General features: G+C 41.6%; 1 protein-coding gene across 5 annotated transcripts in view; it reads right to left on the bottom strand.

The window, feature by feature from the left end:
• SCFD2 (sec1 family domain containing 2) overlaps positions 1–26,621 on the bottom strand; it is a 310,407-nt gene extending 283,786 nt beyond the window's left edge. For 3 of the 5 annotated variants that reach the window (XM_037897789.2, XM_037897790.2, XM_037897788.2), the window contains exons 1-2: positions 25,386–26,348; positions 18,801–18,969 (exon numbers count right to left, since the gene is read on the bottom strand). In XM_037897789.2, the coding sequence (XP_037753717.1) occupies positions 18,801–18,969; positions 25,386–26,220 (1,004 nt within the window). In that variant the 5' untranslated portion in view covers positions 26,221–26,348. Of the gene's footprint in view, positions 1–18,800; positions 18,970–25,385 lie in introns of all 5 variants that reach the window. The other 2 variants (XM_027833249.3, XM_037897787.2) reach the window with 2 other exon arrangements.
• Between the last annotated feature and the right edge of the window lie 360 nt (positions 26,622–26,981).

The raw sequence follows: 26,981 nt of genomic DNA, 5'->3' as shown, positions 1-26,981 counted from the left end.
CACCAACATGCCTTCATTGATAAGGATCTGAAATTGAGCCCTGTCCTGCTGAGGTAACTTGTTCTTAAAATTTTGTAATTTTGAGTAGTTTAGAAAATTGTATTTAGTCAACAGCATTGGATAGTTCTACATTCTAAAGTGGAGGCTAGGACATGTAAAGACCTTTGTTGGTATTGGCAGATCCAGTGCATAGTCTTCCTCTTCTGTTGGGTCAGGAGGAAGCTCTGGTGGCTCTCTTGGTGGGCAGAGATGGTATGACTCCCTATTAGATCACACAGAACCTGGCTCTGACTGAAGCCTGATAGCTTTTCCATGAGGTGCTTTTTAAAGGAGGAATTCCTGTGCCTGTCGATTCCAGCTAAGGAAGGAGTGACAGATACTGCACTTGCTGGAGATACGCACTTCCCCAAAGCAGTATAAGCAGCACTGACCGAGAAGGTGCAAGAGCAGGAGACACTGTTTTTGAAGCCCGATGTTCTGGGCATAATCTAATTCCCATATCAGGAACCAGAAGGGTTCCCCGGTGTGAAAAATCTAACTAACCACTAACTTTACCACTAAAACTATTAACAATATAATTAAAGATAATACTTTGAAATATTTACGGGTGAGAAGGCTGGAGAGAAGGGAGATGACCTGGACACTGGGGGTTCCAACGCAGGCTGTGTGGCGGTAAGAAAGAACAGAAGCAGGGAATGGTCCGCCCCTCCCCTTATGCCCTCAGTGCAGAGCATAAGGAGAGCAGGTGTGCAGGCACAGACGAACAGACACTGCTTGCAAGAATTTTCCTGTCTGAGGTGCATGGAGCACAGGTGTACTGCACAGCATAATACACATAGGATCAGCTCGAAGAAGTAGCGTATGCCCAACACTAAGGCACCCTTCCCCCGCATAAATTATTGTACTAATTTATTTATTTTGTATAATCTTTAAAATTGGCTTAAATACAGACCCAGTTAAAATGGTTTCTATCACAGTTTGGCCAGAAAATATGAATGGAGTCAAAAAGTTTTAAAACTATGCTCTAGATTAGTTAGGACAACAGCCTTCCAAATAGGCATAAAAAGTGTTTTAGGTAGAATGCCTTCAAATACCTTTCCTAGATACAGTACAATATATAGTGAAGATGGGGCCTTACATAAGTTAGTTATATTGGCATGTTTAGTCACTCATCTCAAAGATGATTGATGGAATTAACTTTCATTATTTTCCCCCAAATCATCTCTACTGTTAGAGGAAGATCACATAGGCTGCTGAATATCATTGGAGGGAGAGTGGGGAAGATCACACACTCCATGGGTGGGGCCAGTGACTTTTTTTTTTTTTTTTTTTAAAGTAAAAGGCAAATATTGTCTCACTTTGTTGAGGATCCTCTACGGAAGACTTAGGTCCACCTTGTTATAAGCAGAGTAGCCAGAGTCCACTCATACTAGCTGAGGAGATACATTTTCCACAGAGGTACTCTCAAAACGTTTAAGTGACGCCGAGAATGCATAAAACCATAATTGTGTTTCAGCCAGATAAGGACTATGCAAAGAGTTATGGTGTTGTTTTAATGTTACTTTGAGATAACATTAAGTTACAAGATTGTTCTGTTTTGTGTAAAATATTGTGTTCCAATAAAACTGACCAGTGCACTCCAAAAAAAAAATGCATTCCCTGTCATCTATGGAGCGTGGGAGAACTTGAAAACAAACAGAATTCAAAAGGTTCTTCCAAGCACAGCAGAGCGAGAAATCCTGAAATGCCCTAGAAACATCTCTGATTAACACAAACCCCACTGCAGAACACCAATAATTTCCTTAATTCTTGCTTTACAGGTAACCATTAATGAAGTAATTTTACTCCATTTGCATATTTTTGTCCAGAGAGTGAACTGGAATGTAATAAAGTAAAAAACTGAAGTTTTAACTATACAAAAAGATTGGCTATGATTCTATGCATATCAGAGATGACCCCAGAGGGAAGAAAAATATCACATAGCATGGTAAGGTTTACCAAGTTCTTAGAAAACTGATTGTATCAGCTGCCTCTCAAATCTGTATTACAGATAGATGCACGTATGAGGTAGAACGTGTGTGCCGTCTCGTCTGCTGTGGTCAACCAACATTCTAAGAGAGTTCATAACTTGCCAAACCACCAACAAAAACAGTATCTGAAGTTTTAATCAATCATTTCCTGCAACCCAGCATCTTGTAAATTTGCTAGGACAAGCATCTTAACCACAGTCCTACTTAATGCTGATCTAGAAGAGTGTGCTCAGACATACAAACACACATGAAGTTCCTAGGCTTTAGAATGTCAAAGTTTAAGATATATTTTAGTCTCTGTGACATGGAACAACTTTACATGTTAATCGCTGTATGTGCAAGATATAACCCAGCTGTCTAGGGAATAACAACATATTTCAACTCAGCTCACTGTATCCTCCAACTTCAATAGTAACAGTGTGAGACTCAATGTAGTTGGTCTGTGCTAACCCACAACAAGAAAAATATCCAAGAATCCTAGAAAAATTATCTTTGGAACCATATTATACATTCTAAGAGTAGTCAAAAATGCATATTATTCCTAAAAAGAAAGGGCAGGCACAAAGTAAAAGCTAGAATTTGGTTCTAAATCTGGGATTATAAACCTCTTTATTTGGACAGATAAATAAAGCATTTCTGTTCAGGCAAAACACTTCATTGTTCAAATCTAACCACAAATATTAAAAAAAAATGCATAACGCGCACTGAATGCTGTCTGAAATATTTCTTAAAGAGTATCCAAACTTACTTGTATACAAATTCTTTTTTTTTAAAGAGGCATGGTCAAGTTTTTGCAATTCCTTAAATAAAAGGTGAAACACTTATATATAGTGTTTCACTATGTTAAACAAAAATGAAATTGCACAGTTTAATGACACCATATGTCAGACAGTAGTTTAGTGAGCTATGAGCTCTCGCCGCCTTTCTATTCTGTTTAGTTTAGCTGTTCCCAAGGCCATTAATATTCACTTGAACCTGTAAACTTCGAGGTCAAACGAAGGTGAAACATAAGCAAACCATATGATGTGAAGCACTTAACACATGAGCCATTCTGGCAGTATTTGTGGTCTTTTATATTCTTCACTTTCAGGAATGTCGAGAGACAAGGAAGAAGACAGCATACAGTAACTGAAGCAGAATTTGTAATTCAGAGGATTTGGACTGTGTTACTGGCACCTTTTAGATAGGTACATTTTAAGACAGATGACAGTAGCTCCCTAAAGAAATTAGACTATTCAGTGTGGTTCTATATCAGAGCAAATGGGCATAGTTCTTAAAGAATTCTACCAACAGAACTATATTTTATAGGAAGAAATATAGAAACAACAGTGAAAATATGTATTATGGGGCAGGAATGTTCTTATTTTTTGCATGCAAAACACCATATTTGGCTGTAGCGCCATACAAGTAACAATGAAGTTGATCTGCCAAGCAAACAAACAACAATGACCAACGTACTACCAGTAGTTCGTTACTAACAGTAATTAATACAATCCTCCAGCTGAAAAGAACAAATTGCTATGCTTAAAGAATAATCTGGACCGAGTGTCACAAGAACCTTCCTGCTTACCAAAGGCTGCGTACATATTTTTAAATGATTGCAAAGGAGATTGTAAGCTCCCTAGGGCAGGGACTGTCTCTTATTATGCATTTGTACGTGACTAATACAACAGGACTCCCTTCTCAGTTGGGGCCTCAAGGCGACACTGTAATATAAACAAAGTACAGTATAAAAAAAGTATCAATTACAAGGAAACATCATACTTTAACTCTAATTTTAATGTCAGGAGCCTAGGAACATTTAATATTAGGGCTTTTAGGATCTTGTGATATTCAGTGGAGATAGGGAGAGGGAAGGGCTTTGTTTGTTTACATATCTGAGTGTTTTTTCTTCATCTGCAGTCAAGAAGTAAGTCTTCATTGAGTAGCAAGAAACAACAACGACGAACGCTAGAAATAAGGAATGATCTTCACTTGAGACTGAAATGCTTTCCACATCTGAACCTCACACTGAAAACTCCTTAGAGAAATCTGACAGATACTGCTAGTTGGCATTTTTTGGAATTTCAGTAGAAACCAGTCATTAAGATGCTTTTTGTATAAAATACCAGTTGGAGGATACAACTCATCTTTGACAGTACACAGAGTTATTTAAAAGTGAACTTCAAAGGAAGAAAATGTTAGGGTTTTTAATTTGCACCCTTTACGGATGTAAAAAAATGACCTTGGAGATTTTAAAAATAAATTGTCTTTAACTTTAGAGAGACACCTCCCTACTTATCCATTCTTCTCTTTTATCTTGTCTGTTCCCCACATATCCACTGCTCTACTAATATTGCTTACCTTGATTTATCTGCTTCTTCCACAACCATCTTTGCACCTCCTTCTGTGCTGCCTCATGCATGGAACACCCTTCCTGAACTGATCCATAAAGCCACTACCTTCTCATCCTCCAAAACTACCTTCTCATCCTCCAAATTCTTCCTCAAGACTCACTTCTATGATAACTAAAAGAAACTAACTAATAACCAGTGGACTGAAGGGCACTCAGCTACAGGTGATATTTATTTGTTTTAATAATGTATATAAAAAAGTTATTTTCATACCCTGCTTGTCTTCTTATATGGTAAACTGACCAGAGGCAGGGACTAAGTCTTCCTGTGTGAGGGGAAGGTGCCTTCCACATTATGGGCAGTACAGACATACTAATAATTTTTTTAATTGACTTTCCTGTTTCTACTGGAGGTCTGAAGTCCAAAGTGAGAAACGTTCTAACCTCTCAACTGAATCTTCAACAAAGAAAGCTTTTCTCTCAGGTGTTCATCAGGCATCTGAATTAAATTGGTATAAGCAAAAATGGATAGAACAAAAAGCTTAAAAAAAAATCAGACTAAAAATTCCTTCTTTTCTTAGATGTCAATCTCTTGTGATGTCATAAAATCCACTAGTTCTCTAGACCATGGAATTCTCCCTCAAAAAGAGGAAGTGTAGACAGGATATTTCTAATGTTTAAAAACAAACAAACTGTAAAAATCCTGAGGCCTACATTATTCAGTAGAGAGTATACAGCTATTGCAGTCCCTCCCCACTCCCCCACCTTTGCAATATCTTTCAGGACTATATGGTATTATGTTTATTTATCACTGTGGGACAGCGACTGTATGCAGCTCCAGGAGGGAGGGTTATCACAGCTCCTCCAGAAACCAAAAACACTAATGGGGGGTTAAGGTGAATCACTTAGGTTGTAAAACACCGCCAGAGAGGTACCACTCTGTGGAGATGCTTGTATATATTGGTTCAAACTTGGTTTTCCAGAGACCAACAACAAAGAAAGGGGTTTTGATTTTTATTTTTTTTTTTAAAGATTGAGTTTAAACTGATTCAGGGCCTTCTTTCTGATCCAGCAAATGGATAGGACTTTCTGTCCAAGGGAGGCCCCAACCGTTGAGGAAGGGTTAGACTGACTATGACCTACTAGGCCCCATAAAATTGATGGGTGACCCTTGGTATGTTCTGCATAGTTTTAAAAGTGTTTATTGTTTTTACTATGTTTTCTTTGTAGTGCTTTCTCAAAAAGAGCTGTGTGGTAACTTGTAACTGCTGGCAATACACTCGGTTCGTAGTCCTTGGAGGGAAAGCAAAGCACAGGCACTGGCCATTAGGCAGTCACTGGGTTGCTGGGGATATCACGGTGTAAGGCCGGGAGCTGTGCAGCCTTAAAGCCCCCAGTCAGAAGGGAGTGGGACAAGGGTCCCTGCCCAGAGACAGGCAACGGCTGGAGACCTAGAGGCAACTCCTCTCCTGGAATGGACCACGGAGAGGGGATACCCTGAAATTGGGACAGCCTACTTTATTCACTATGGAGTAGAAAAAGCCAAAGGCACAAATCATCATCATTGTTTCAGTACTGCAATTCATCTTTAAATGAGTTAACAAAAAACACAAAAATTGCCATACCAAATCAATAGTCCAGTTCTCTGTTCTCAACAGTGGACTGTACCAGATACTTCAGGGGGGAATGGAAGAAACCCCCCACTGGATGATTATGGAATATCCTGCCCATACCTGATTTTTTTTCCAATGTCATATTGGCAATGAGTGTATACTGCGACAGTAGTCATAACAGATCCCCCTTCCTCCTACTCTGAGGAGCAAGTGAGCAGCTTTTTTCTACAACAGTTGGGCTGGAGGCTACAATTTGACAGACTTTAAGCAATCTAGTCCAAATGTGACTGAGCATGGTGAAGTCCACATGCAAGAGAAATGGGCACATTTTCTAGATAAGCAGAACATAATAGCCACTCTTACCCACTATAACAATACAATATGGGCCTTAATACTGAGAGATTATGCCAGCATAACCCCAAAATGCCACACCTGGTTTCTCTAGTTATGGCCAAACTCCCTAAAAAACAGTATGCATGAGTACCTCAGCAAAACCCCTTACTCATAAGCATTGCTTCAGACCTGTCCAAGTTTCAACTAGTTGCCTCTTATCCCAGTGAAATTATTCTGTAAACATTTTACTCATACAAGCTGCGAGAGAACTTTATAGAGAACACCAGACTGAGTTATAATTATAGGAGTCTAGTTAACCGAAAGCTAACAAGTCAGATATTTTGCACAATACAAGACATATTAAAACTCTTGCCAAGTAACTCTTCACAAAGTGCATATTAAAGAGTCACTTGTCAGGGATTTTTGGACAAAGCAAATGAATTATGCTAAAAATAAATTTTGATCCTTACAACATATGTATTACTTGGGAATTCTACATGTAACATAATAATGATTTAAAATAACCTCTGTTCTGTTTTAACACTGTCACAGAAGGTTATTTTAATAAAAACAATTCCAATGAAAGAGCAGTTAATAATGAGGTGCTGACAACTGAATCTACATTCAGGGATTATATTCAGAGTGCCATTTTTACAGATGCACTAGCTAGTTATCCAATAGATGTCCTTGATACATGTAAAAATAATATTTTGGATCACTTTTTGCAGGAGACGTGGATAATATGACTGAAAATGTTCATCAAACACTAAAATTGTATTTTCTTCTATTTGTATAAAACAAGAAATGGAAATTCTGATACATGGAATGCCAGGAATCCCCTTGCCTCTGAATGTTTTCTATTTGCAAGGCCACCTTTTGGTACATGATCCTCTGACCTCTCTCTAGTTCTCTGGCCTTAAATACAGTTACCGAAGCAACCTCCCAGCTAGAAATTCATTCCACTGTAGGCTGTGAAGCTGCTGTGTGTGTAAATGCAAGGGGATGTTTTTTCATCACAGAAGGCGAAATGATCCTTTAACTAAATGACACAGCAGCCACAAACTTTATATGAATTTTGATGATACCGATCTGTTACAACACTTTTTCTGCCAATCCAACTATTCTAGTAATAGAGCCTTAGAGCCCCCAAAATTAAATAAATAGATGCATTAATCTAAGTCAGGTTCCACATTACAAAGTTCTACTATTTTAAATTTGTTAAGCATCAGTGTAGCTCCCCACTGACTTCAATGGAGCTACACTGATTTACACCAGTTGAGGACCTGGTCCTGTGGGCATAGAGCGTGTGATATTTATTTTCTTTCCTTACTTCAAAGTTGTATATGTCATTACCTCAGTACAAACTAGGACTGCAAAGCAAACCATGGTCTTATTTTTGCAAACCTCATGCAAGCCTAATCTGGCTGATTGTACCCATCCAAACTGAACTGAGACCCACTCTAATAAAGCCTAAAGCACTAACTTCAGATTCTGTTTCCATACTCAGAGTGATCTGCCAACAAAACAGAGGTAACCATTCCTACATTGCTCAAGATCATCCACTATTTCGGAGTTCCTATCACAAAGGACCAGATGTCTAGTGCCTACCACAGGTTGACTAAAACACAGAATTTTGACCTACACCAAGATATTTGGATTTTATTTGGGTTTATGCAAGTCTTCACCACTGGCAATCTATGTTGGAGGAGATATTTCCCATTTGAGCAATTGTCTCCTGTGCCACCCCCATGCATATGTGCTTGCATGCATGTACAGACAGACAAGAAAAGGGAATGGCTTTCACACAAAAAAGACAACTGAGGGATGGTGCTACTTCGCCTCATATCCACTATCTCCTTGCTACGACTAAAGCATAGCTCCTTCTAATCAGCATTTTTGAATTTTCTAGCCTCTGTAAGAAGTTTTTGAAGCCAGGACATGGCCCCTTGTCAGTAATATGACCTACAAGTTTCACTGTCAAGTTTCATTTCCTTCTTCTCAATGGTAAATCTACAGCTTGGACTAAAAGTTGAACTACCAACATTTTATATTCTGTTGCTGTTTCTAATAATTAAAAATGGCTTAATACTTATTTTTTTTAAATAAACACATTAGGGGAACAACTTAAGTAAGGCCTGAAATATCCACTTTCCCACAGTGAATTGGAATCTTTCCTGGTTGAGTATCAAACTTCTCCAGAATCTATGTTAAAAAAAAAATGAAGAGATTAGCAAATATCATCCAGAGATGGAACACTGGATGTGGAGGAATCTGAGCTACTACACAGAATTGTTTCCCGGGTGTCTGGCTGGTGGGTCTCTCCTTTTGCTCAGAGTCTAACTGATCATCCTGTTTGGGGTGAAGAAGGCATTTTCCCCCAGGTCAAATTGGCAGACGTCGCGGGGGGGGGGAGAAAGGTTCGCCTTCCTCGCAGAGTGGAGCAGGGGTCATTTGCTGATTTGAACTAGAGCAAATAGTGAAGTAAATCTTTAAAACAAGATTTCAGGACTTCAGTAACCCAGCCTATTAAGGAGTGAGTGGGTAATGTTCTGCAGCCTGCCATGTGCTGAAAGTCAGACTAGATTATCTTGATGGTCTCATCTGGCCTTAAAGTCTATGAGACTAACATTCTATTCTTCATGGATCCAATGAAAACCTTCCAAACATGAACTGAGTACAAACCAATGCAAAGCTGTCTTCCAAAATCTGAAGACAGACAGGTCTTGTATTTCTGCTGCTGCTCAGAGCTTTGCAAGCAAGTGAAAACTGACCCACTTTGTTAATTTTCACTGCTGTTACTGGGATCTGGCAGAGCAGCCATGAAATTGACAAAAATCATGTCAATGGGTATGTCTACACTACCCACCGGATCGGCGGGCAGCGATCGATCCAGCTGGGATCGATTTATCGCGTCTAGTCTAGACGTGATAAATCGACCCCCGAGTGCTCTCCCGTCGACTCCTGTACTCCAGCTCCACAAGAGGCACAGGTGGAGTTGATGGGGGGAGCAGCAGAAGTCGACTCACCATGGTGAGTCAATCTAAGTTCGTCAACTTCAGCTACATTATTCACGTAGCTGAAGTTGCATAACTTAGACCGATTCCCCCCACCCCCCCAAGTGTAGACCAGAGCTCAGACACCCTGGTATATCTTAGGAAAGCAACCAGCACCACCACTAGAGCAGGTACTGGAGCTACTGACTGGGAATTAGAACCCATCAGAGACTGAAGACAGTTAAAGAAAGGTCCACAGCCATCATCATTCTCACAGAACTGGGGTGCGAATGTGGTGAAAGAGAGAGGGAAAACGTTCCTTCTTCCTTCCAGCAGCCAGAGGGGATGGGGGTTTCAAACTGAACAAAAACCTACTAGCCAGAGGCTACAAAAGATGGCATCCCTGAGAAATGTCAAGGGGCAGCTTCCCAGTAGGAAGCCCACAATGCAGCCCACTCCTAGAGGGTGGGAATGGGGAAATGACCTGACTTGTCACTGGACAGAGGGACCCCTCATTTTATAAAACAGAGGATTAAATTAGGTGCCTAGTAAAAAGGATATGAGGTACAGAGAAGGCAGGAAAAGAGAGAGACCAATTATTAAGTATTTTATAGTACCCGCTAGTGTGCTAAGCGCTTCAAAGCATACAAGTACCTGCCCCTTACAAGGGTCTTACAAATTAGAAATGGGAAGCAAGGAGAAATGATTGCTTTCAGGGAGAACAGTGGAGGGACAGAAAATACAAAGGAAGAGGCAGAAGAAAAAATATGGGGAGTAAAGAAGATAAAAGAATGGAAGGAAAGAAAAAAAATGAGGCACACTGAAAACATCACTTTGATATATTACAGGAACATAAAAAGAAAAAAGGTGTGACGCTACGGAGAGAAAGAAGACCTAACAAAAACGTGAGAGATGTAGTAACCTATGCATTAAACAGAAAGGGATTGCCAATGCTTTGGAATTAAATAATTTTTTTTAAATGTAGGAGTTGTGGCATTACAGTATTTTGCTGCCTGGCTAGTAGACTTAGTTTTCAAACCACTAAGTGCCAAATAAATGTTTCATGCCTTGAACTTAAGTTTTAGCCTGTATAATTTGCAACAGCAGACACTGAAGCTTTGGTTTGTAAACAAACAAACAAACAAAAAAAACCCACCTTGACAGACTCTTAACCATACTTCAAAAAACTGCAACAAAATGAGTTGCCAACCATGAGGAAGACCCTTGTTTTCTTTCCCAAATATTGCTCCCTCATCAAAATAAGAAGCTTTCATGTGTTCTTCCCATTAGTTTATTATATCATCTTTTTCTCTTTTGAGAGAAAGCAGGTTTATTCTACTGTATTGGCTTCTGAATCACACTTCCACTCATACACAGGCTATTCTGGTACCTAGCAGAAGAGCCAAGGAACAATTCCACAGTGTGTAATAAGGCTGATTTATACAACTGCATTTTGGAATTTTCATGTCAACCTGAAGGCAGCATACAAAGTAAAGTGGAAACTAGTCTTCGAAGAGTACCTTACAATATTATCCAAAATTACACAGATAGTAACGTTACACAAACACTAGTGCCCATGTTGGCTGCTTAGAGGAATTTTGTAAGGGTATGAACCCCTCCTGCTCCCTAAAAATTATGAAGCGGTAAAGGAAAGCGTTGCCACACCTGAGTAACGACTGAGAATATAAAATATCTAAGGGAAGAACCCTAAAGAACTGACAAACGAAACAGAATTTTCAAGTCAGGTTTACTAGTGATAAAGAAGGTTGAGGCTGGTTAAAGATGGATGAACAGATCTTTTCCATAGCTCTAGAAGAAATGCTGCTACAGTCCACACACAGTAAGAAGAGTCTTTAAAGACTTACCATTTCTTTGAGGATAGATCAGTAAACAGGCTTTTAGGAGGGACATCATTTTTTCTTTATTTTAAGTCAGAAAGACAATTCCATGACATGCATTTTATCAAATGCGGGGGAACGAGGGACCACTCTTTTCTCAGAGTGACCAGATAATTCCTCGTGGAAGGCATCTGACTTCTGATAATTGGAGAGGCAGGAGAAGTTGACAGAGAAATCCTAAAAAACCAAGTCCTGTCTCTGGAAAAGAACCCCAAATGGTCCACAGAGTCATCCTCCTGCAGGCAGAAGGGCGCAAGGAGTTGCAGGAACATAGATCTGAAAGGGCAAGCACCTTTGATTTTAAGTATTGGATCTGCTGCAACTTCTGCTACTGCTAGGAAGAAAGAGCTAAGGGAATTTTCTGCTTTCTATCAATCCTTCAATAAACACCCACATGCACTCACCAGAACTGTTTTTCAGCTAGTATAGGCAGGGAGGCTAAAAAGCCCATTATCATGTCTGGAATCAGGATAGTCCTGAACTCAAGAAAAACCTTAAAGTTGAGGCAGGACGCTGGTTTCCAAACATGAGTGCAGTACCTCAAACCTTACAGCAGGGGGAACTGTCAAACAACTGAAAAAGAGTCACAAGAGGAATCTCAACATGCCAACGCATGGGACAAAGGAAGAAAATCCAAGCAGCACTGAACTGATGAAGTGCAAGTCTGCACAATGGATAAAAGAGGAAGAGCTCAATACAGAGAGAGATACAAGAATACACATACACATATATTTTACATTTAAAGGAGCCTCACCCTCCATCATTCTGGGATATTTTCCCCCAGTCCTTCAACAATACTATTCAATTAAGCACAATCTGGATTTTATTATACTATCATCTAAGGAAACAAGATATCATCAGCTTGCTATGGATGTAATTTAGTTATTCTAATTATGAAACACAAATTTTCATTCAAAAACGCAACCGTTCTGATTTACCTTCTGAAAACCAAAGTTTTCTCTCACATGCCAAAGAAGAAAAATACAACAAGAATTATTCAATATGACTATTACAGTTCAGTGTGTCATATTTATTCAGCATTAAAGAGAAACAGTGCTTCATATTTTTTAAACTGTGTTCAAGAACATATGTCAAAAGGACAAAGCATGTATGTACAATATCTGAATCAATGCCCTGCCACTGGAAATAAGCTTTCCCTCCACCCCCATTTCATTTTTCCAATACAGGTAGACATTTTTTTTTCCCTTTTAATGGTTGTGCTGGTTGCTCTTTTTCTTCACCATGCAAGAACAATTAAGCCTATCTTCATTAATTTGCATTATGTGTACTGTCAGAGTTGGCAGCAACAAGGGCCGGGTTCAGTATCTAGGGGTTCCATTCCAATAACACAATGCAAAACCGGCTCGAGCCCCCACCCAGTGACCTGGGACAAATATATACCACCCCTGCTGGGCGCCTCCAAGAGGCAATACTTCCCCTCTCGCAAGCACATAGTCTGAGTGTAGCAAAAAGCAAAAAGCCTTTTAATACCAGAGAGAAACAATGTGGCATTATGTTGGGGAAACACCATCAACAGGATTCATAACACAACCCATGAGCAAAAAACCCACCCCAAGCAAACTGGGGCGTGTCCTTTCCCTTTGGTTCTTGAGTCCAGCAACCCCAAATCACCCAAAGTCCCAAAAGTCTCTGTCCCTGGTCAGGGCAGCCCCAGAGTTCAAAAGTTTATCTGCAGAGTTTTACCTCCCAATCTGGGTGGAGATTGGGGGGGAGGGGAGGTGTGGGTGTGTTAAGGGGTACCTTACATAGTCCAAAGCTGATGGCCCCACCTCTCCATGGGGCTCCGCTCTGCCAGCTGCCCCATGAGCTGCTCTAGGCATCCAACAAACTGCTCTTCTCCACCAGCCGCTCCGCTCACCCTCCCGCAAACTGCTCTACCATATATCTTCAGGCTCCCCCACTACTTAACAAAACACTCAGTGATTTCAGCTCTTAGTAAGTTTAGCTCTTTTGTGATTTCAGCTTGTAGTAGGGGAGCCTCAGTGCTGGTGCACCATTAGCCCAAAGTGAATTCAGCTCAGCATCCTGTAACTAGACTCCTAATGGAATCAAAATTAGCTCTGATATTCCACAGTGGAGAGAGGAGGAAGTGCAATTAGCATGTAAGGCCCTCACCAGGGGACCCATGCCACCAAGTATTAATACCTGTCCCCAGCCTCTCTCAATTCACAGAGTTTTGGAACCCATGTCCCTTGCCTAGCGAGTGCTACTCAGTTGATGGTGAGTCCCTCCATCATAACAAAAGGCCAAGTACAGTTCCACTGTCCCTGATTCCCATAATCAGGGTAATAACAATTAATTCTTCCTGCCCCAATAACAGAGACGCTGGGGATCCCACAGCAGCCAAAGTGACCATTTGGGCAGCTATGGCCTCGTTCTAGGTGGGGTGGGTGTGCCTATGCAAATGAGATCGGCCCCTGAAGTTCTTTTCCACAACTTGCCACACCTCACCACCAGATGTCAGGGTGGAGCTCATCCTGACTCTGCTTACATCTGTATGATTGTTGGATGCTTACATCTAAGTATCATCGTAGCTCTAATATAGTCTTTCATCCTTCCAGCAACAATAAGAAGTCTAATGCATTAAAAACAGCACATAACTAAGATTTGCAGGTGATGTAATGTTAAAAGAAAGTGGAAAAATAAACATAGGCAAAGAGAGTTTCAATAACTTACTGTTAATTATGTTCATTAGTACTATTATTTATTAAACTGCAATTGAGATCAGGGACCCTTTTTGCTATGCACTGGACAATCACATAGACAGTCCCTGTCCCAGGGAGCTTACCATCCAAACAGACAAGACAGTGAGGGGAAACAGGCACAAAGAGATGAAGTGGCTTGCCCAAGGTCACATAACAAGTTGATGACACAACTGGGAAGTAGTACCCAGGTCACCTCACGCCCAGACCAGAATCCTATTGACAAGGACTATCATCCTTATTGTGGTCAAAGCTTTTAACAAGACACTTAAAAACCACCACCACCAATACTGACCATAAGCCTCTAGGATATTTTGGAGCCACATTCTGCCCCAGATCTGCACTCAAACTCCTCTGAGGTTATGGGGAGTTCCATATGTATTCTGCATGACTCTTATAACCACATCAGCTGCAAGGATGTAAATATAATGGAAGAGCTGGATTTTTTTAGGATTTTTTTCTTCCTAGTTTAAATTGTAACAAGTCAAGTATTTTCTGAAATGTGAAGATTTACAATTACAGTAAGATCAGAGTACATATCCAAACAAAAATGCTAACTGTTTAAGACCAAATGAACATGCATGTGTGCACCCACACACCATTCAAAGATAGTATGTGCCTAAAGTTAAACAGGTGCATTACTGTTTTTAGGACTGAGGAAGAGACATGCTTTCAGCTTCAGCGTATTCGTTCAGTATGAGGCACTGACTAAAAAAAAAAGTCTACCAAAGTTTCTCAATGGATGATTAAGTTTCCACTGCCAATGTTTTATATGGGGGAAAATAATAGAAAGTTTTGTCATGTATCGTATTTTAAACATCTGGTCTGCACTTCAAGGTTTACTGAATCACAAACCAATGAACAAGATAACCACATTTTCAGCTTGTTATTTTTACCAATGCAAACCCAGATGATTTAATAACTCTAATTGCTTTGTCAAAAATGTCTAGACACCTTAGCTACTATTGCCTATTGAATTGCTTTAGGCACAGCAACCCAAATGTGAAATGTATTAGAGTATGTTTTTGCATTTTCATGGACAAAATGTTTACAGTAAGTAGCTAATGGCCCATTTCATGTTTTATAAAAACTGTTTATCTTCTGCATACATGTCTGGCCCTTTACTGAGTTGTATATTACCACAAAGCTGGTCCAAAATGTATACATAGGAGATATTTACAAGCTCCAAAGTGTTTTGGAGGGATAAGAAAAACAAGCTATATTCAGAAAGTCACTTATATATGTATGACCAACATGATTATAATTTGTCTAATTTGATACTGAAAACACATGATATAAGATATGGTTGAATAATAAAAGGTACCATTTAAATTTCCCACATTTCAGCACCATGTTAGTCAGTATTCTTTGTTCTTATTTATCATGATCCAGTGATTAGGACATTAGCCTAGGACTTGTGAGACCTGGGTGCAAGTCCCTGCTTTCCCACACACTCCGTGTGACCTTGAACAAATCACTGAGCCTCTCTGTGCCTCAGAATACAGCTCATGATGATGTGAGAATGAATAAAGGTAAAACTGTGAGGTGATCAGATACTACGGTAATGGGGGGCCACAGACAGACTGACACCTTTTTTTTATTGAGATAAATAGCCAAATTCTGCCATCAAGTGGACAAATGGTTCACAAGTCAACAGAATCCCAGATATTCATCCAAAGCGGGCATAAAGCGCCCCCCAAAGAACTGCCATTGTCTTTAATGAGAAAAGTAACTGAAATGATTTGAATACAAACTTGACTCCAAAAGTATTCTACAACTCATCTAAATGCCAAGACCAAGGTGCCATCAATATCAGCCATTCATTTTAGAAGTGTCTACAACTGTTTCCATCATACCATTATTTCGCTCGTATTATACATTCTTTGTTTGAAAGAGCAAGGTTTTTCTGCTTAATAAATATGGAGAAGCACACAGTACTGATCCAACATGGATGTCTTTAGTTCTCATTCCATAAACGGTTTCATTCTTTAAATCATAACAGAATCTTGGGCTCTTTTCAAATATTTCTTGATTAGCAGCCATTCATGCTGGAACAGCAATGTGTCCGTAATTACAATAATGCAACATTTGTTCCTCCGACTTTTTTTTGTACTACTAATACTATTAAAATTGAAAATTCTAGAAAAGCAATTCTTGAACTTTTTTCCTCATCAAGAGATCACCTTCAAAGTATAACAACTTAAGCAGCATATGGCATTTAAATTTTCATTTAAATCTTTAAAGAAGCCCATTATTTCCTTAGGTTTAAGAAAAGAACCCTGCTTTATTTCACCACACCAGCCATAAATTATTCATTAATTCTGTTTGCTAACCCCGTAACTGAGCCCAGATGTTTCTGTTAGAGAAACATTCCTTTAAAATGTTAAAGACAGCAAGCTGTGTGGATAGAGCTGACATTTCTCCTCCTCCCCCACCACAATAAATTTTAATATTATCTCAGAGGAAAAAATATTTTTAAGTATTTGAAAATATTCTGAATATAGAAGTCAGCATTTGTGAAATGCCATTGCATTTGGCACAACCGTTCCAAAGCCATTGTATACAGAGCCGCTGTGCCACATTAAATTACTAGTCCTTTCCCTGACAGAGATCCTGCTACCTTCACTCCATACAGTAACTGGAAAATTTACAAGCAGAGAAACACTTCTTGCCATGCATAAACTGTACTTTATATCTGTATGCTAAAGTTTTTAATTACAACTAGCATTTTTGAGCTTGCTACCACTGGCAACAGCCATTTTGATGAAGCATGAGATCACGCACAGCACTATCAGTATGGAAGCTCATTGTAGGGATTATAAATCAATTTCAGTATTGCAAATGAATTTAGGCATTTCACACTGTCAATGTTTGTAATGTGACAGTTAAAACAGACTTGTGTTGAAGAAGAATGGAAACTGGTTTACAATAGTTAGACTTCCATTCTGATAATGTCACAGATTCTGCTACTTTCAGCATAATGGAAATGCCAACAGTAATTGAAAACTGTTTTCAAACATTTCATAGTTTATAGAAATGATTAAATAAATTGGGCCTGAATGATCCAGAACAGCAATCTGATTTGGGGATGTGAACTTTTTCAGACCACACAGTACTTCTCCAGTTGTGAGTGATGTGGAGATATAAACATGGCTGTACAAATAACACAAGCACGTCCAGCAAGCCAAAGAACAAAGACAGTGTGAAAGGTGCTAACAGCCACTCTAGAATCTGCTTTACAATAACTCAGCAGAGTGGAGCTGTTTCCTAGGGCTTGTCTACACTGGCAACGTTAAAGCCAGTGGCAGCTCTTTAACGTGGCTTGTGTAGTCCTGGCAGAGTGCTGGGAGAGAGCTCTCCCAGAGCTCTAAAGAAACCCACCTCCACAAGGGGTGTGGCTCCCAGCGCTAGTGCACTGTCTACACTGGCACTTTACAGCGCTGAAACTTGCTGCGCTCAGGGGGGTGTTTTTTCACACCCCCGAGCGAGAAAGTTGCAGCGCTGTAAAGTGCCAGTGTAGACAAGCCCCTAGAGTCTGAGGAGACCACATTCTTAAAGCGAGGCTCAAAAGACCAAGTAGCACCTTGGAAAACGGTTGGTGAAGATCCAACAAATGGTTTATTTTTGCTAACCCAGTCATCAGAGCAGTAAAGGTAAAGTTCACCTAGCTGAGCATATGTATCCCCCTCCATGTCCAGAAGAACAGACTGAAGAAATATACAGCTGTACATTGCTTCAGAAGCTGGACCCAGCAGCACCTAGCTAGTCTGGGGTGGGAGTGGGGAGAGGGTAAAGGGCACAGAGGACCCCTATGAAATAAAGGTTATAGGATGAAGTGTAGGAGATCGAGAAATTTTCTGCAAAATCTCAGGGGCGGGGGGAGGCAGGAGCCAAAAGTTGTCAGCCCAGAAGGAACAAAACACACTTGATAGCCTCTCCCAGAAAATCATGTTCCAACATGAGCTGGGGATGTGGTGGAAAAGGGAAATAACCTAACATACTGGTTCCCTACCCTAGGACTTTCAGAGCACTATGCTGAGCAAGACTGGTATAACTCTGTAAGATAAAAACAGTTAATGAGCTTTTATTTTTATTTTTTTTAAATGATTAGATAGATATTTTATGTTCTGTTTTCATACTGTAACGGAAGCTGTCTTAACACAGCAATTCACAGACACACAACTACATCTAAAAATTGAAATTTCAAGTTAGGTGCACTGTATACACAAAAATAAAATATTAGTTCTGAATTAAACACAGGCAAAGTTATTTCTTTTAAATATCATTGTTATTTTTGTGTGTTATCACAGAGTGGGATGGCCTTTAAAGAAAGGTGATCTTAGCCCCACCTGTGCCTAATTAGCTCCCTGTGCCAGTGAGGTGTTTGAAGCCAGGGATATGGTGACAGGCTGCAAGTCACCTGGTCCTCAGGTAGAAGGCCAGCAAGCAGCTCAGTTAGGGAGAGACCTACAGGAGCAGGAAGGTTCCTGTAGGAGACAGAACCTGGAAGCAGGCTCTCCACCCCAGCTAGCTGGAACACCTGGCTAGAGATACCCACTATGCGGGAGCAGAAGTCTTGTGAAATAGAGGCTTTAGGAAGGGCCAGGCCACAGGACCCGGCTTATCTGTTCTGATTTATTTTGGAATGTTTTAGGTTTAAAAAATAAACTTAACCTGAAGAACTGAAATCCTGCCTCTATCAGGAGCTTATCTCACCCACTGCTGTACATGTGTATGTATGGATTATTATTTCAGAATTTATTTCAATAGCCCTAAAACCATAATCTTCCTTTTTTCTGGACATAAGGTTATTGTTCTCTTCTCCTGTACCACACAAAGAAGTCTAATTTAAAAAGAAAAGAAAAAAAGCAGTTTTACTTTGGTTGTGCCAAGCAGCCAGGTGCTACAATATTGCAAGTTTCATCTTTAGTCTGCAGTGCAGTGAGCTCCACCATATTAACCATCACATCGTTTGTGTGGCCAGGAAGTCGGGGAAGCACAGAGAATATCTTCTCTGCTAGACTGTCACCATGATGACCAACTGCCCCTAGGAAAAGATAAGGAAATAAGGAATCAGATACAAACATGGGAAAAAAAACCAGAGTGTTGAGAACAAAAACCCATTAGATTACTGGGGAGAGGAGATTGTTAGTCTTGTTTTAAAAGATAGCACACACATTTTTAAAGTTACTTTGCTATAAGAATCTGGGGGTATCCAATGTTAAATTAGAAAGAACAATACTTTTTTGAAGAACTTATTTTAAAAAGTAGGATTTAAATGGACTTTTATGATTTTAGACATGCTTGAGATTTTTTTCAAACAAGAATCTAAATTCCTTATCTAAGGAGAAAAGTGGACAAGAAGACTTCCAGTGGCTATTTAAGAAACAAAAACAAACAAAAAACCCCAAAACACTCACCACACTTTTCTTACCTAAATGAACAGTGATAAACTAAAACTTCTCCTCTTATACATGCCATATGCCTCCTCCAGGAGTGCGGCTTTGCATAACTCCTAATGTGGACCTGTCTCTTTCTGGCATAATGTGGCTCTGAATGTCTTTTCTTGGGTTATTTCTGACCAGTTATATTAGCTTGCATTTGTCCAGAAATAATCTCATTTTATTATTCCCTGGCCAGGTTCCTAATTTTCCTTTTTCCCTTCCCTTTAGATTATTTGTGTTCTTTCTGGTATTAGTAGCATCTCTCAATTTAGTACCATCTGCATATTAGTACATATTTGGAGGGAAAATGTACAATGTCATATAGAAAGGGCAAGGACCCTGTCTCCTTGGACATGTGATACAAACTATGATTTGTAACTCAATACTGTAATCATCGCCTTATTCTGACAGATGGCTTCTCTTTGAATGGCAACTACCTCACAGTTAAATTATTACAGTTAGTAGTAGTTTTAGACTTCTACTGTAGGGATTGACAGCAGCTGAAAATATTTCAGACAGGATCAAACACAGTACTGTCTGACAAGGTGTGGGCTGTGTTCAGATATAGTTTGTGAGGAATCTGGCACTTATTAATTAAGCAAGCTGCTATATTTAGAGCTTTATGGAGGCATTCGCGAATTCTTCAGCAGTTAGTTATAAAGTGCTATAGCAGTTTCAGAGAGGTCATCAGAATATGATGGAATAATTTGAATGTTCTTTTGATGCTTAAAAGAAAGCAGCACCCAGTTAGTTTAGCTCAGGGATTTGACAATTCCCATGCTTGGAAGCAAACTTAAATAATAGCTCAAACCTTTCCCATCATCCAACATACTGTATATATTTGATCTATACTGCTAGCTCACAATGCCATATAAACAAATAAGGAGAGTTGCTGGCTCTTTACATAAAAGAGACTACAGCTGTTAAGGACATTATTTTGAAACAAAATGCATAGTTCATCTTGCATAGGTAATCATAGATTTTAAGGACAGAAGGGATCATTAAATCAGCTATTCTGACCAACTGTACACCACAAGCCATTAAATTTCACCCCGGTACCACTGCATTGAGTCCCAATAATTTGTGTTTGTCATGGAAAGGCTTTGCTGGACAAATATGTGTTTGTTTTTAAAAGGTGATGATTTGTTGCATAAGGAAGATGGTAACCATTCCAAGTGTAGGACAAGCCATGAAAAAATGGAGCAAACTTACCTTGCAGAAAAGTAGCATCATTATGGCGGGAATCTCATGTCAGACTATACATTAGCTTTCTTTTCTGCTTATAACCAGACCCTGTTTTCTTGGTTCTACCTCCTTTCTCTTTGAGTAATGCTACATTTTAGTCACTGGTATTTTTAGTAAAAGTCATGGACAGGTCACAGGCAGTAAACAAACATTCGCTCCCTGTGACCTGTCCATGACTTTTACTATACAGGCAGTCCTCGACTTTCCGAGGTTCGACTTAAGACGAACAGCACTTACGACGTTTCTGAATTGACACCCTGATTCAACTTACGACCACTGGTTTTGACTTTACAACACTCGGTCCTGCAATAGAGTGTATTGCAGTTCCGAGTGACAATGTTTCGACTTATGACAAAATGTTCAGGAACCAATTGTGTCGTAAGTCCAAGGGCTGCCTGTATACTCCTGACTACAAGTTGGGGGAGGCGTACCTCCGGAGGGGGGACCTGGGGGCACCACAGGTGCTGGATGGCCTGGGCCACCCCCTCCCCACACACACACACACACACACACACAGGTACTCGGGGGGGGGGGGCCATGGGTACTTGGGGGGACGCTGCTTCAGGGGGCACCATGGGTACTCGGGGATGGGGGAGTCGCAGCCCTGGGGGGCGCCATGGGTGCTGAAAGGGGAGAGGCCTGGGTGCTTGAGGGGGAGGGAGAGGTTGGTGGGGCTGGGGCAGGTTCTCTACCCGGCTCCTGGAAAGTGGCAACCGCCAGCTCTTAGCTCCATGTGCTGCCTCTGCTCCACCCCAACCCCCAGTTCTGCAGCACCCATGGGTTGGGAACCATGGCCAATGGGAGCTTCGGGGGCGGTGCCTGCGGGCGGAAGCAGCACGTGGAGCTAGGAGCTGAGGGAGGGGAGTTCCTGTTGCCCTTCCGGGGAGCCCCCCCACAGGTAAGCACCACCCCACACCCCAATCCCCAGCCCTGAGCCCCCCAATGCCCAAACTCCTGCTGCTGGAGGGCGAGGGAGCCTGAGACTGCCCCAACAACAGCTGGTGCGACTCGCCCATGGGCTGCCCGAGCTGCTCAGGTAGCTCCTGGGCCAACTGCATGGGCCACTGCAGAAGTCACAGAATCAGTGACATCTGTGACCTCCATGACAAACACGGAGCCTCAGGCATGAGCAGTGTGTTCTCAATTCAAACATACAAGTGAGGAGCAGACCTCAAATGTATTACAGAAGAGACCAGGATGCAAGCTCAAAATAAAATAGTAACTAATTTGGAACAAAAAATCATTCATAACCACATAATATTAATAAATATGTTTTTCCTGTCTTAACTGCTAATAGACAAGGGGAAGAGTTGTGAAGGGGTGGAAGGAGAAGGAACTCTGAAAGCCACTTTAAGTTGCCATCACTGCATGTTACTTGGCTTTGAGACTCTCCTCTTGATTCTAACCACCATGCCCCTCTCACCCTCTCCAATCCCCATCAGCATAATTAGTAGGGCAACTATCCTTCAGACAACTGTGATATCACCTTCCTCAGCTTGTTCAAAGTTGACTATGAGTAAATCGGATTTTGGATGATACTTTGGGCAAGATACCTGACCTTGCTTGTTACCAAGACCTGGTTTAACGCACCACCAATCCTCTGCTAATCAGTTAGTCCCCACAGACTAGTTAAGACAGCTCACACCAGAAAATATTCAACAATCCAAAATAGCGGTCCTGTCCTTCTCTCACATCAGATGCAAGAGATGCCCCACACCAGAAGAATTCTTTTGAGTGGCCTTTGGTTCATTTTGATTAATGCAAGATCAATGGTCAGTAAATTACAACAGCACATGACTTGATTCAAGGCTTCAACTTTGCACAGATTTCTGAGATCTGATCATCAGATTTGTTTTGGGTGCTGGGATAGTTTAATCCAATCTGCTTGTGTTCAGTGGCTGATCTTAAGTTCTTGCTACTGTGAGAATTCTTATTTTGCAGATTTTGTTCAGATGGAGGCAGAGATGTCTGCTTCTGTGGAGATAAGGAAATGTATTTAGGGGACAAATGCCAATTCTTCTGCTTTTGTGTCAGCCACTGTTGCTATCTGAAGTACTGGAGGTGGTAGGAGAACTTTGTTCGACAACTTCTGACTGTGACCTACGCTGTACCTGGCTCGTGGAAAAACAGTGAAGAATCATCATTGGCGGAGATTATTTCTGGAGCAGCAGCCACATATGTACTTTATTTAAAAAAAAAAAAAAAAAAAAGGAGCAGCCCTAATCTCTCTCTCAAGAAAGCATTGGCAATCACTTGACTTTGACAATATCTTTCTTTTTTTTTTTTTTTTAAGCTTATTGAAAAGGTGGTGACAAAACAACTCTTGGTACCTTGTTGCCTCAAATCTCCTTGATGCTTGGTAGGCAGGGTGCTAAACTGGCACAGACATAGCTGTTTGCATTCGTAGTTGATTTTCTCCTGCCAATGGATGCACATCAAGTACCATGCCAATATTGTTAAATATGTATACTGCCTTTGATTATTAGATGTTGCTGAGTTGCAATGGGAATCATAATTAGAGTGTATGGGGCTGCTCTTGCATAACTTTGTTCTTTTCTCTTCTTAGCCAGTCTCAAAATGTGGTAATAAGCAATTGCTCCTTTTTTCTTTCTGAGTGTGCTCTCATGCAGTTCTTTGAGACATTAAAAATATAGATGAAGTATGTGGATACCTGCTGTCTTTTTAATTATCCATCAGAGCTTCAAAAATTCAACGGCAAGTAGGAAACTTTCCCTAGAAAGTACGGGACTTCTACAGAAATTGATAGTTTCATCTAAACTTTTACTAAAGAATATTAAGTTTAGCACATGGTTAAGCATATGGCCTACTCAATGTGAACCAGTGAACTGCTTGCAGATTTCCCAAACATCAGCATGACATTAATATCACTCAGGTCAGTTTCACATTTGCTGTTCAGCACAACTGAACAGAGCTATGAAACTGACCATAGTCAAGCAAGGATACACTTAGAAGGACACAGAATTGTACTGAAAATATTATATCATAATGTATATCTATGGTGTACCCTCACCTTGGATACTGAATTAAGTTTTCATACAACAGAAATAAGATGTATAGAGAAGACTAAGGAAAGTTACTGCTAGCATAGAAAGAGCTCCATAAATGGAGAGCTTTGAAAGATCAGCGTTATGTAGTTTAGCGATGAATAAAAGGGTAGACTTCAGAAGTTTACAACATAATAAATAGCATAGAGAAGGTAAATTATGTGCTTCAATGTACGCTTCAGAATACAAGAGTAAGAGGACAATTAAATTAATAGGTAAATGTCAAACATAAAAGAAAATCCTTTTTAAAGATCCCATAAAATTAATCTGTGAAACTCATACTGCGCCAAAGATCTTAGCAGGACTAAAAAAATTAAACATTTATAGTTATGATACTTAGGATATAAGGGTCAGATTTTCAAAAGTGCCTGAATGATTTAGGAACACGAGTCCCATTGAAGTCAAATAAGGACTTGTTCTCCTAAGCTCATAAGCCAAGCACAAACTGCCTGGAAATAGGAAGAAACATCGCCTCAGAGACATGTTATCATAAAAATATCCATTAAGGGAGTGGGTTGTATATACCTTCCACCAAAGCCACTAGTACTGGCAGCTACTGTCACAGACATGATTCTGAATGTTTATCAGATTCAATATGGCAGCTTATCCTCTGCTGCTTTTTGGGAAAGTTCTGCGATCCACTGAAGCTATTTATGGGGAAGGAAAATTCTCACCAGCAGCTAGGCTGCTGTGAGGTGGATAGGTCCTACTCTTTTCCTAGCTTTCTTCCCCCCGACCCTCATTTTCCTTTCCGTCTCCCAAGGGGTGAGGGCTAGTGTATCACTGTCCCTCTCCAGAACAATCCCAAAACCTTGAGATAAAATGGAGTGGGGGAGAAAAAGAGTAACATCCTTCCCTTTCCATCACTGGTGGGAAGCATTCAAACTTATCAGACACACAACCTGCAGATCGTGATACAGAAGATGGAAGTTTGGCGTTCTCACGGGTCATTGTCCCTAGAGCTTGCTGGTGACTCCCCTACTCAAGTCTTTCATTTCTGCCTATCAATATCATTTTTTCCAACATCTCACTAAAAAATGTCTTGTACATTTTTCAAGCACTGGGCATTTTATTCTTGTTCTGTTCTTTCCTATACAGGTTCTCATAATGCCCTCATCACTGTAATATTTAAGCACCTTCCAGGAGTGCATTAAGTGACATGCCTAACATACAGCATGTATGGTTCATTATTTCATCCTCTCCCCAAGCTGAGAGTTGTGTTTTGTTTTGCTACTGTATTTGCTAAAATAGCTTCTATCAGGACAACTGACATATAAGGCCTGAAAACTAAAAGTTAAATAAGATACAACTCAGGTTCATCTCTCATTATAAAAAAACTGTTTTCCCTTATGTTGGCATTTGAAAGTACTTTACAAACCCTGATAAAATAAACTTCACAGCACATTTCTCTCTCCCTTCCACACTCCTCTCCCAGGATTGGGAACCGTGAGCCACAAAGATGTACACAGACTCTCTCTAGGTCACAGGGTCAGTGGCAGAACCTAGAACTTATGAATCAGTCTCCTGCTTTAAACACCAGCCCATCCCTTTGTAGTCACATCTCTTATTTCCACCACTCTCAGTGGGCCACTACAGCCACATTTGTATGTGAGCACCTATCTGCACAGGCACTTCGAAATCCAGTGATCACCATAATAATGTAAATGAAGCGTGGCTCACAATTGTGATATTGATATTAAGCTTCTTACCTGTCAGATCCAGTGTCCTGTCTATGAAGATGACAGAGGCTCGGTTTTGTGCGGTCTTCCTCCTGTTTTTGGCCTGTGAGTAGTTCGCCAAATCCCCTGCGATAATCTTGCTCAGGGTCCCAATTGCAAAGCACTCCTCTTTCACATTTAGGCACTCAAACAAGGAGTTCAAGCCAGACACCAGGATTCTGATCTGAAGCTGCAGCTCAGGAGGCAGAGAAGAGAAGTCCAGGTCGTTCAAGCTGCCAAACTTTTTCTTCTCAGGCCTGGAGGAGTTGATGCGAGCCAGGTCCTGGGGCGTCATGGGGAAGAGCGAGGCAAAGGCCGGGGTCACGAAGAGATGAGGCGAGATGGGCGCCAGGAGCAGGGGGGCATGCCGCACCTCGGCGGTGTAGTTCATGTTGCCCATCCACTGGCAGAGTTTCTCCTCGAACTGCTCGAAGACCGCCTGGCTGCCCCCCTCCGGCTCGGCGCCGCCGGGCGCCCCATGGGCCAGCAGGTGCACGGCGTGGCTGACGGCCGTGAACACCACGCAATACTGGAAGCGGCTGAGGCTGACGATGTCGCGAATGATGTCCACCGCCCTGCCCTTCAGCAGGCTGCTCACCACGAACACCGCCTTGGGCTGCTCCGCCGCGCCCGCCTCGAAGCTGGAGAACTCCTTGACGTTGAGGGCGCCGGCCTCCAGCAGCCTGCCCGCGCCGCCGCCCGCCCAGTGCAGGCCCTCCGCGCACGCCGCGTCCACGAACACCACGGCCCGCTTGGCCTTGGCCAACACCTGCTCCCAGGCCTGGCGGCAGGCGGCGAGCGCGGCGGCGGCGGGGCAGCCGGACATGCCGGGGCGAGGGGCGCGCGCGCGGCGGAGGGCAGCCCAGTCCCCGCGGAGCGAGCCAGGCCCTGCAAGAGCCGCGGCGGGACAGGTACTGTCGGGGCGGCTGTGACAGGCACAACACAGCACACGTGCCCGGGGAGGAGGGGCTGGCCGCAGGAATGTGACGCACCAAACCGGCGAAGGGCGCTGATTGGCTGCTTGAAGGCGGGGGGGGGCGATGCGATGTGATGCGCCGGTGCTGGCGTCGTGGTCCTGTCTCGAGCTCGTCTGGGTGGCGGTGGCCGCGAGCGGCGCTCGGGAGGAAGCAGAGGCGGGTGTGTGCTGTGGGGCGGAGCCCCCGTCGTGACTTTGCTTCGAGCCCCGAGCAGCTTAAGGGGGCCCTGTATGGCTTTTTATTGTGTGCTGTGTGTGTGGAGCCCCCCCCCCCTCCATATTAATGTTTATGGGCCCCAATGGGATAGCAAAAATAACAGGAGGACTTGTGGCACCTTGGAGACTAACACATTTATTAGAGCATAAGCTTTCCTGAGCTACAGCCCACTTCAGCGGATAATAGCATGGAACATATAGTAAGAAGATATACTGCCTGTGCCCACGTTTTCAGTCCTCTGTAGGGTTCACATTTTGAAGCGTTTCTGTACAACACGAAGGGGAAGAGAGTTTTTTTAAAAAAACATGGTATGCACGTGTAATCCCAGGACTCCAAGAGCTGCTGCTTTGTGACTTGGACTACCTTAACCCTGCCAACATAACCCTGTAGCCTA

The sequence above is a fragment of the Chelonia mydas genome, chromosome 4, assembly GCF_015237465.2.
Source record: "Chelonia mydas isolate rCheMyd1 chromosome 4, rCheMyd1.pri.v2, whole genome shotgun sequence".
Taxonomy (NCBI): Eukaryota; Metazoa; Chordata; order Testudines; family Cheloniidae; genus Chelonia; species Chelonia mydas.
Note: the sequence above shows the minus strand (reverse complement) of the source record. Positions and strands in the feature narration are given on the sequence as shown.